The sequence below is a fragment of the Triturus cristatus genome, chromosome 10 (assembly GCF_964204655.1).
Source record: "Triturus cristatus chromosome 10, aTriCri1.1, whole genome shotgun sequence".
NCBI lineage: Eukaryota > Metazoa > Chordata > Amphibia > Caudata > Salamandridae > Triturus > Triturus cristatus.
Window position 1 is genome coordinate 560,090,202 of NC_140593.1, and position 12,119 is coordinate 560,102,320.

The 12,119-nt window shown below is 44.5% G+C and overlaps 1 protein-coding gene across 1 annotated transcript in view; it reads left to right on the forward strand.

The window, feature by feature from the left end:
- The window catches only part of LOC146789731 (elastase-1-like), a 111,518-nt gene extending 99,629 nt beyond the window's left edge, over nucleotides 1-11,889 (forward strand). The window contains exons 7-8 of the mRNA XM_085630133.1: nucleotides 9,671-9,820; nucleotides 11,715-11,889. Of these exons, the coding sequence (XP_085486259.1) occupies nucleotides 9,671-9,820; nucleotides 11,715-11,738 (174 nt within the window). The 3' untranslated portion in view covers nucleotides 11,739-11,889. The remainder of the gene's footprint in view (nucleotides 1-9,670; nucleotides 9,821-11,714) is intronic.
- The last annotated feature ends 230 nt before the right edge of the window (nucleotides 11,890-12,119 follow it).

Consider the following 12,119-nt stretch of genomic DNA (forward strand, 5'->3'; position numbering starts at 1 on the left):
AAAATATTCACAAATTCCCTTGTTGGGCATGAAAAGCAGCGGAGAAGACCGCTCCCCTTTGCCATATCACCATTGAAGGTGTCAGGATTTCCCCACTGATCGACACAGGGGCATCCGTGAATGTGAAGGATGACACGGAGTTTTGGAAGTTAACACCATGCCCCAGCTTGTACTGAACAAGGCAAAGATTTACATGTATGGGGGCAAGATCCCATTGCCCTGAGAGGAGTTATTGAGGTGTTAGTTGAAAGTGAAGAAAAGTTAGTACACACTATGTTTCATGTGACCAAAGGAGACATTGGGACTCTCGTATGGTGCCATATGCATGAGGATTTAGGGCTAGTTTTCTTTGCTCGACAAATTCAGTAATCGCATGCCGAGACCATTTTGGTCGACTTTCTGGAGTTATTTAATGGCTTTGGATGCTTATAAGGAGTAAGTGTTAAGCTGCACATTGACAAAGCCATATGTCTGGTTGCATTGACACACAGAAGAGTCCCCTTTCATCTGCGACAATGAGTTGAGGAGGAGTTGGAAAAGCTGGAAAAGTTGGGGGTCATTGAAAAAGTATCAGAACCCCCCTAAGGGTTTCCCCGCTTGCGATTACCCCAAAGCCAAAACAACCTGGGGCTATAAGACTATGTGTTGACATGAGATTACCTAATTAAAGCTTGATAGCTTTATTTCGGTCGATGACCATAAAAGCACAGATAAAATATGTACATACAGGATAAAACATAAATATTTATACATAGAAGTAAAAAGTTATTAAACAGAAGTTATCAAGGTTGAGATTTACACATTAATAGTTTAGTTAATAAAAGTGGACCTCCTACGCCACATGCTATGCAAAAAGCGGGAAACAGTAAATACGATAGGGGGCGAAGTGTCATAACGCAATATTCTGCATGCTTGTGCGCATTGTTTTAAACCTAGATTTCTACATAGTGGCACAAGCCATGATCTACGGATTTCTTTATAGGCAGGGCAGAAGAATAGGATATGAACTAAATCTTCTTTGGTTGCGTTACAAGCCGGACAAAGCCCCTCACTTCTTCCTGACCATTTGCAGGTAAAGTCCCCGATTGGAAGGCAACCGTGCCTTAACTGGGTATATAACTTTTTGGCAATCGGGGGCTGAATTTGGTCTAAGAATTCCTCCCTGCTGGGTGCCATCTTAACTTGCAAGAATTCTGCGGTCAGCCTACCCATAGTCTGTGAGCGGTATAGCAAAGTTAGCTTGTGCTGCTTTAGTAGGACTAGCAACTCCTTCTTCTGTACCGCTAAACAGCTCACCCATGGAGAGTCCCAGAGTTGAGGCAGGCCTATCTGGTATATTGATGCTTTAAGGTGAGATAGCCAGGGTATATTTTTGGCCTTCAATTGGTCCCAAATAGCCAAGAATTCTGCTCTATAGTCATTAAGCTCGGGCACTGTCCATAACCTTCTCCAATATAGGAGGGGTCGGTTTGACAGAAATTCAGAAATGGGTTCCAGGTCTAGATCTAACCTCAGGGGGACGAGAGGTGTACTCTGGGGGAGCCCTAGCAAGTTTCTGACAAATGTGTATTCAGCCTTTGATAGGGGTAATACACGAGTGTGGCCCCAGAGTTCTGCACCGTATGTAGCGGTAGGTCTTGCTTGAACCCTATACATTTCGAGGGCTGGAGAAACTGGTTTAAATTGCGTTTTCCTGTGAAACTTACTAATGCCACCAGCTACCTGCGTCAACTTTAGGGCAGATTTGGTCACCTGGGGGCCCCAACCGAAATCTTCGGTCAGGGTGACACCCAGGTAAACAAAGGTTCTGACCCTTTCGAGCGGGGTACCATTCAAAGATGGACAAGGACGGGTGCGCTTTGGTGGGCCGAAGATCATATACTTTGTCTTCTCTGAGTTCATTTCAAGTCCACGCAGAGCGCAGAATGTTACGAATCCATCCAGGACCCTCTGGATGCCCGTTGATGTCCGCGATAACAATAGGGTGTCGTCAGCGAACATCAAAGCGGGCACCCGCCCGGATGACAGGCGAGGGGCGTCATTATCCCTGACCGCGTCCAGGTCACCTACCAGGCCATTTATATAAAGGCTGAAAAGTGTGGGTGCCAGGGCGCAGCCCTGGCGAACTCCTCTGGTGACGGGGAAAGGGTCGGATAAATCGCCATTCTTCCCACAGCGTACCTGGGCGTAGTTCCCTTTATGGAACCGCTTTAGGAGCTCTAGTAAATATGGGGGGAGCTTTAGATCTTCCAATACCCTCCATAGCTTTTCCCTGGGCACGAGGTCGAAAGCGGCCCGTAGGTCAACAAATACCAGGTATAAGCTACAACCCTCCAGTATTACCGTCTTCCAATACAAAACCTGCAACCTAAAAAGTTGGTCCAGAGTCGAAATCCCGGCTCTGAACCCGGCCTGCAGGGTGGTTAGTATTTTATTTTCATCTGCCCATTCTAGAATTCTGTCCAGAATAATCCGCCCCATGAGTTTCTGTGAGGTGTCCAAGAGACTTATCGGTCTATAGTTTGAGGGCACCAAGGGGGAACCTTTTTTAAATATAGGGACGATTTCGGCCCCGGCCCATGTATCTGGGATGTTAGCTCCCTCGAGTACTGCATTAAACAGTGCTGCTAAATAGGGTGCCCAGATCCTAGGTTGGGAGTGGAAGAGGTCGCCAGGGACTTTGTCAAGGCCAGGTGCTTTGTTATGAGGCTGCCTGGCGATGGCATGCTCTACTTCCTTGATTGATATTCTAACAATACTTTCTGGAGCTACCCTGACTCTGACATCTACGGGGTCCAGAGATTCCACAGGTATCATGGGTCTTCGCGTACTGGGCTCACTCCGGTAATCCAAGTTTGTTAACGTACCAATAAAGCCTTCCAGATGAAGTGCCCTCTCGCCGACTTGGCGCACCAATGCATCCCCCGAGGGGGAGCTGTATAGGGTCGCAAAATGGGCTTCCCACACTGCGGGCGCGATATTTGGGAGAAAGGATTCCGCACTATTTCCCCTGGTATTATTCACTAAGGCCCAAAAAAGTTTGGCATCCTTGAGGTTCAGGGCATTCTTCAATTTTCCCCATATATCCTCTTCCCAATCCAGCCGGCTCCTACATAATTCCTCCTTATATACCTTCCTGAGGGTTCTGATATCAGCCTTGTTTTTTAACTTAATTGCCAATAAAAGTTCCCTGCGTAATCTCCTGCAATCCGTATTATACCAAGGGTGGGTGTTTGGTATGTGTTTCTTAGCACGGATTACAGGATGAAAAACATCCGCCAATGCCACAACTAGTTGTTTATGAGTACCCAGTATTTGCGCGTGCTCTTTACCTTCAGCCATCTGGGCTATAAATGGCGTGGCCAATTCGTAAATTTTGGCAAGTTGTTGGGGTGACTGTGCCAAATGGGGCCATTTCACCCGCCTTCTATTATTGGTTAATACGAGGGGGTGAGTTGCTAGCGCAGGATTAATCGCAGAATTTTTCAAGCCAAAAGACCCTGGCTTCAGAGTCAGGATCAGTGCATTATGATCACTGTCCTGTCTATTCTCGATTCTGAAATCCTGCAGCTTGTCCCAGTTTTTAGCCTCAATCATTACATAATCAATGGTGGAGGCTTTATTGGACCTATTAAATGTTCCAGCTGCTGGGCGATCGGATTCCAATCTACCATTGCATGCCCGCAAAGACAATGCAAGGGAGAAGGATTTTATTTGTAGTGCCAAGGCTGTCCAGGCTCTTACTGGTGCAATATCGAGAGTAGGGATGTGCCACAGCTCATCAACTTCGTCCTGTTCACCCAGCTCGGCTTCACCCAGGGGTTCAAACTGGCAGTTAAAGTCCCCTCCAATCACTAGGGCAAAAGAAGGATCAAGCCCTAAAATAAATGAGGCCAGGTCGCTAATTACGGGTGATTCTTTTCCGCTTTTGGTAGGTCTTGAGTATACATTTATTATTGCCACTGGGGAGTTACCTAAGGGTTTTAAGAGGACGCACTGGAAGTCCAGGGATTTTGTTGGTACTTGAGTGGCCTGGACTCCCAGGTGTGTGGCTATCCAAATTGATAGTCCACCAGAAGGCCGACCTTTTCCTGCGAATGATGCCAAGATGTCGTAGGTGGCAAAGGTCGTACTGGCGCTGTTTTCGAGTGCCCAGGTCTCCTGCATAAGGCAGATGTCGAATTTGGCCATAAATCCTGCCCACTCCGGGGAAGGCAATTTATTTTTAATACCAGCTATATTCCATGAGACCAAATGAATACAGTGTTTGTTTGGTTCCTCAGAACCCATATTATCCTCGGTATTGGCATTGATTGCCCTTTCCTTAGGTCTTTGTTCAAGTGATAGGGTAGTTCTCAAATCTTCCTGCAGTATTTTCTCCACCCCTGTCTCCACCCTTGTCTCTACCCGAGTAGAAATCTCAGAAATAGGATGGGAGTTTAATTTTGCTTCTGGGATAAGTCAATCCACCTCCTCCAACACACTAAATCTATTCCAGTGTGATTGTATCGGGGGAGGAAAAGAACGGATGAATCCGCTTTCCCTATATGTCCCTCTATTTTCAAGGAGTGGCGGGCGATAATGCCCTCTTCTTGTTGGTCTGACGCTTTGCCAGGGTAGTTCCAGACTGGGGATTGAGTAGAAGTGTGAGAGATGTACTGCAGATATTTGGGTGTTTTGAATATAGGTCTTAGAGCTGCATATATAATGCACAGCACTAGTATCCCTGAAATTTAAGATTATCACATCTCCTGCTATGGTCTTGGGGTTCCTCCCTATCCATTCCACTCTTCTAGCAAGAAGGATTTCACCTGAAATATTATTAGGTAAGGGCATATTGGCCGTTAGCCATTGGATACATTTATTTTTGAGTTCATCCTCCCTTTCTTTTTTTCCCTCGGTTAAGGGTGGTACACCCACAAGTGCTACAACAAATGGCTGAGCTTCTGGGGGTAAGTTAATTGTTGGGAGCTGATAAGGACTCATTCTCATTGTAGTGTCATTTCCCATGGGTATGGTGGTTTTACCTAATAAAACAATTTGCCGGGAAAGACATCACATCCACAGTGGATGAAATAGTAGCAGATTTCAATGGTGCTAAATGGTTCTCAAAGATTGACTTAAATGCCGGATATCATCAACTGTTACTTGACGAGGCGAGTAGATACATTACAACATTTTTCTACCCATTTGGATTTGAAACGAGATTGCAGGCTCAGCTTTGGGATCTCCTCAGCTGCGGAGGTGTTACAAGAAGCTAAACGAGAAACCCCATCAGGCCTAGTAGGGCTGATCAATGTAAGTGATGACATTTTGATATTCTCCAAAACTTTGGAAGAGCACCATGTGAGGTTGAGAGCTGAACATCAGCGCCTGATGGAAAGTGAACTGACACTCCATCGTCAAAAGTGTCTGTTTTACACAAACTCAGTGGAATTTTTTGAATATCACTTTTTGCACAAGGGCCTACAAGTTGATCCCGAGAAAGTGGAAGCTATGAAATCACCTCGAAATGTAAAGGAGGTTCGAAGTTTCTAGGGGTTGACAAATTATTGCGGACGATTAATTCAAAACTTAGTGACTTTATCCAAACTTCTCAGGGCTCTAACCAAGCATGACAGACAGTGGAAGTGGACTGGAGAAGGCACGCAGGTGTGGCTGTGAAGGAGGTACTCCTGCATGACACTACCATGGCGTAGTTCAGTCCTCAAAAATAATTATAGAACTGGTAGTTGATGTCATTGCCATGGGCCTGGGGGCCGTGCTACTACAGGAGAAAAGTGCTGGTAGATGGGTTCCCAATGCATACACTAGCCAGATGCATAAGCATTCACGGAAGTGGAAATGTGTTCTGCCCAGATCAAAAGGGATACTATAGCAATATGATGGGTGTGCAGGCATTTTCAACTCTACTTATGTGGACAGAAATTCATAGTAGTGACTGACACAAGCCATTAGTTCCTCTGTTCACTGGCACTTCCCGTAATGGACCCCGAGGATTGAGCTTTGGGCAGTTCAACAGTGTGCATTTCATGTGGTTTCCAGGCCAGACCCAAACAATCCTACTGATTACTTGTCCCGTCGCCCTAAGGGGTCAAATACCATTCATGATTAAGAAGCGGATTAAGGCACATAGATGTTTGTAAAGATGATTGTGGAAATGATGTAACCGGTAGCTCTATCGATAACAGAGATCCTTAAAGCAACGTCCGAAGATGGATGTATACAGAAAGTAAAGGAGGCGCTCAAGAACCGGAAAAGAGCGCTCCGGATTGGGATGGACCAGGGTTAAGATATGGAGTGTTGCTTATACCAGTTCCTCAGAGCATATCAGCAGACCTCTCACAGTACATCTGGTTGTGCTCCCAATTATCTGATTATGAAGCAGAGCATGAGGGATGTGCTGCCAGCGAGCCCGTGCCGGTAACCCCATGGCATCAATGTAAAAGTAGCTCAAGACAAACGGAAAGCCACAAATGAGAGGGCCAGTAAAGATCGAGGTGTGATGGTACAAGATTTGAGAGTGGGTGACAAGGTAACCCTAAAGGATCGTAATTCAGGCTGGACGTATCGAACATCCTATGAGAAGGAGCTATGGGAAATTGTTATGTGAACGGAACCATGATAACAGTGCAGAGAGGAGAAGGGACTGCGTCCAGGAACATTTCATGGTTCACAGGCGCCTGGTCAAGAGACAAGTATTAGACATGAAGGAGATGGTGAGTGAGAAGAAAATGAGGAACTTGAGTGGTCAGGGATCAACTCAATTGGTGAAACATCAAAACCAGTCCTGCTGTGGCTATGAGTCCGGAGTCGTCACAATTGGGGTCTGAGAGCAAATTGAACAATACTTCTCTAAGTCAAAGGGACATACAAGGCAGTGGAAAATATGACTACGTCTCAACTCAGACCCGAGTCAATGACTACAAGTCCAAGTATGTGGTATCACGAGTGGCTGTAAAAACAAAGAACTGGCAAATGAAAGTCATCATATTTATTGTTTGCCATTTTGATTTGTTGTTTTACATCAATAAAGGTTGGAAGAGATGTAGAATGCCACCCGGCCTCTACTATACAATGTATCGTACATTCATCCAGGAGGCCGGGCTTAGCTGAAAGGTATACATAAAGGGCCCGAGGATTGATCGTGGTTCTTTGCCAAGACCAGTACTGAGTGTCTGTGTGCAGTGCTGTGAAGCGTAGTTGTACTAGGCCCAGACAGCATACACTGAGGGTTGACTCGGACCCTTTACAGGTGGTGTGGGATACAATTCTTGTTCAGACAGCACTTTTATCAGCACTGTTATTCTTTTACGTACACAGTATAAGGCATTTATTTATATTAAGATAATATGCTCAGTAACTTTGAGAAGTTTTATGGCACTTTGAAAGATGTAGCGAGTTGCCCTACAATGCTCCTGTGCTCTTCAGGTGGAGTACGCACAGCTAACAAAGATACAGTCAGCATTGCTACGAGATTATAGCAAAGAGCAGCATCTACTTTGGAACATAATTACTTACTGTCAAGTTCTGTCTCTTAGGGAGTAACTGTGGTTGTCAGCTGTAGTTCGACACTGCTCGCCTTTTGTCAATAAGTGGTTCACTAGATTGAGGAAATAGTCCGGCATTGTGGATATCACCATGTGGTGCAAGCACTGCAGGATGTCAGAGGCGTTTGTGGATGGTTCAAGCACCTGATCTTGCTGCTCAGGGACCAGCCTTTGATGTTCAGGTGGAGGATGCTCCTCTCTGTTGACCATCCCCAAGGTCAGAGGAGCCAAGTTGTGGAATGCCCTCCCTGCCAACTTAAGACTAACACAGCCAGAAATGTCCTTCAGGGAACTTCTAAAGAACCACCTATCCTAACTTCAGCATGATTTGCCTAGGTCTTGCAGGTGTGCCTGTCTCAGTGCCGGGAGGCATCTTGGGGAAGCTGTACGCTATATAAAGCACCTAGAATGGAATGGAATGGATTGTAGCTCATAGCTGCAGTGCAGGACTCTGTGACAATCACAGGGACATCAGGAGGCCAAGCAAGACATCTTCGCACAGTGATTGTTTAGTTGTGCCCAAATGAATTTGGTACAGGGGCTCAATGTGAGAAATGAATCACCAGAAAGATATTGAGGCCAGTGATGGGGTCACATGTGGCGGTCTAGCATCTACTTTTACTCTCCGTTGATTGCAGCGCTCAGCGTTCTTGGTTAAGGATGCAGGGGTCACAGCAGATAATGGACCACTAAGAAATAATGGGGCTGATGCTGGGGTCCAACACCAGCCTTGGAGCTGCAATAAATGTCCATTCTCGAGCGCAACATTCGAGAAGATCAGCATTCTAAGGTCAGGTTGGGCAGTGAAGCAGGGTCTCAGGTTCCGCTCTGTCTTACTGATTTTAAGTATCTCATTGAAATACATTACACAACGCGTGCAAGGCACTGGCTTCATAAAGGCAGGTTGTCCATTATCCAGGTAATCTACCTCTTTCTGCAGCAGGGTTTAGCAGATCTTGTTCTTAGTCTTAGGGATAAAGTCCTTCCTCTCTAGAAAAGCCAGGCATGAATTCTGCTTCTGATTCTGTCTTCTACCCAGGTTGTGCAGGGGTCATTGAACAAAAAGTTAACGCTGAAAAAAACAAAAGGGGTCCAACTTCCGTGAACACAGGTCGTAGATCAATCTTTCCAGACAAGGCAAGGAAACGAGGCTTGATTTGGTCTGGCACTTACCACACACAAGCACAGGGTTATGAATCACTCAGAAATTTTCCAGATGTCAAACAGACAGAAGAATCCAGGATAGTTGAGGCCAATTACACATGGAAACCTCCACCATACGCCAATAGGAAACAGGCATAATTATGACCCATGCTCCTCACAAAAGACCTGCCTCACTTTGACTCAAACATTTCATATCGTGCAAAGTCATAGAGCAAACCTGAAGGGTAAACAACCCTGCCCTCCCCATCCAGAAAATGCAGAACAACCCTTTTTATCAAGCCCATATCCCACGATGCAACACGTCTTACCCCTACAGTTCAGTCAGAAGCATCATACCAAGGAAGAGAGGCCTGCAGGGGTGCATCTGTTCTCCTTACAAAGTCTTGACCAAGACAGAATTCTTCACAACCACCAAATTCAAATTGGTCGTGCCTCTTTCAAAGTGAACTCTGTCTCCAGTCTTGTTACTCCTACTCTACATTTATTTGTGACTGGTGACAGGAGCAATGCCTAACCACAAAGTACCTGTGCGATCATGCTGTCATTCAAAGTGAAAAGCAGCCAATGGCTGAAGTGGGCTGACCCACTGGGCAATGGCATGTGCTGTTGTGGCTGAGAGCCAAATATGAAAGACACTTGAACAGACCAGTGGATGAAAAGGCCTGATCAAATGCTTGTCTGTGTAAATGAATGTTTGTGTTTTTGAATTGCACAATGCTTGTGAAAGGCGATACCTAAATAGGTATGAGGTGAAACTTACTTTAAAAAGTTTGAATTTACATCTCTGCAACTTTGCAATATTGGAGCTTTTGGGTCGTATTTGCTGAAACATGCAGCATCAACGGGTAAGGGTTTATTCAATGTATGACATCACCAGTGATCAAGTTCCCAGAATTAAGATGGCACTTGTTTTTTATAGAACTAAAAAAAATACTTTCCTACTTTTCTTACATCAGGGTGATTCAGGCGGTCCTTTGAACTGCTTTGTGGACGGTAGGTGGGAAGTTCACGGGGTTGTGAGCTACGGAATAGTGCCCTACTGCAACACTTATGAGAAGCCGACGGTTTTCACCAGGGTCTCCGCCTACACCGACTGGATTTACGAGGTGAGTGCAAGGAGAGTTTATTCTTAGTGTGATGGCTTGTGTCTTGTTCATACTATAAGGGTGTACCAAATAATACATTCATCAAACACCTCTGGGAAGTATCACACTTTTATACACTGTTCTGAATATTTGAACAATAAAAAAATTCTGTTTGTATAATCGAATCTCAACTAATTTAGAATATACAATATTTGGTATTGTATACGGTTTATAGAGTTCAGACCTAGCTAGGGAGCAACAGAGTGCTGCATGTTTCACATTTACGAGGCTGTTAGAGACGATGAGACAAGGTGATGTACATGAGGTGGGGACCTAAATCCGCGAATCACATTTCAAATATTCAGAACTGCAAAGACCTTGATTCGAACCGTGGTCCCGAGGTTCCAAAACCAAGTGTCCTATCAAGCCTCCAGGCGCAAGCGAGGACAAACAACCTCAGTGACTTGATATTCAACCTGATTAACTGTATTTCACTTTTATGACTATTCAAAGACATCAAATTAATGATGCTGTAAGGTAGACAAAGTGGGTGAAATTCTGGGAACCCTTTTTTAATTCCTGTTAGATGGACAAAGGAGCTAGAAAAATCTTGACCTAGCATCATCAACCTTTCAGTTACTTGTAAACATTTAATTGTCTCTAGCTCTCAAGGCGAGCTGTTTAGAAGTAACAATGAAATGAGAAAATAAAGATTGAGACTGATTCATTTTGGGACAGGGATATCAAGACCCCTCTTATGACAGGGCCACAAAGTGTGGACATGCGCATCATCCTGTTACAGTCCCTAAAATCTGAATCTATTTAAACAAACCCAGGGGCATATTTACAAGTCCCTGTCGCCACCAGAACATCACTTTTGGTGATGTTGTGGTGGATATAGGCGTTTTGTCTTATTTACAAGGCAGTGTTAAGCCACTTAACATGGCTTAACGCAGCCTTTTAAATAAGGCACCTTTTCACACTATCCATAGCGTGGAAGGGGAGGGCAATATGTGTTGCGGTGGGTGTTCCACCGCAACACCCATTGATTTTGACACTGCCCCATATTTACACCTTCCTACACATACGCAATCTTTCCCTGCAACGCAGGCACTCTTGCATAATGGTGCTAAGGTGCCTGCATTGGCGCTAGGCAGCTGCAATTAGTACCAGCGCAGGGTGAAACACATGACTGCACCGTATTCTTGTAAATACGGTGCAGCCCTGCTTTTCTGAAGTGGCGGAGCAGGGCGTTAAGCCAACAAGGCTAACGTTGCGCTCCGTCATGTCACTGTGGATATGCCTCCCAGAGGTTTACATATTGTTTCTATGCTAGGTTGAATACATTATATATGAAGGGAACTAATCTGTTCACCTTTGTGGTCAGTCTATTAAATAATGGCACCCAACATTTGTCCATGGCCATGATCAAATCTGCATTAACAACATGATCAAACCACAGTCATTCATGGTTCGACCATTGACAAACCCACATATATTATATTTCATCCGGCCAGGCCAAGTGTTCAGAATAGCCACAAAAGATAAATTTGCATAGAAACTGGAAATAGGAATCATTAAATTAGTCAGTGGCTAGGGTGACATTTTGGAATGCCTCCGCTCTTGAGTACCATGTGGACTGACCTCTTATGGCTGAAAACATCTGTTTAGCTTTGTCCCACACATTGCTCAATGGCCGATTTCAAACTTTTGCTGTTGTCCTGAGTCTCAGCTGATTTTACAATGTGGACCACAATAAATAAGTTGTAGCATAAGATAGAGAACTAACTGCACCACAATATTCCGATAGTGGGCCCAAGTCAAGACTGTTTACTGCTATGTGCACTTTACTGAGAGGTCATCAAACCTTGATTCCAATGTGCAGCATTCAATTCTAATATTCTTTCTCTTTCAGATATTTCGAGTGCACGGTCAATAGTATGAAGAAGCAACCTCCAGAGGAAACTGTTAACAAGCAAATACAAAACTGTTCACTATATGTCCTTTATGATCAATTTATTAAAATGCAATAATGGTCTTCTTTGATCATGTGTGGACAAGTTCAATAAAAACACATTGACAGCAAGAAACTGGACAGCTTGAATTATCATTCATGATTTAGGTAGTACAAGTCTGAAAACATAAATTCCACAGATTTATGTCATGTCATGTAATTTAATGTTGGCTTCATACTGTGTCAGTTGGCTTTATGATGTGTCACTTAGAAGCCTGGAGTGTATATGAAGCATTACTGGAACATCAGAGTATGTTTGTATTTATTTATTTGTTAAGGAGTTTATAGAGTGCTGCATGTCAGAAG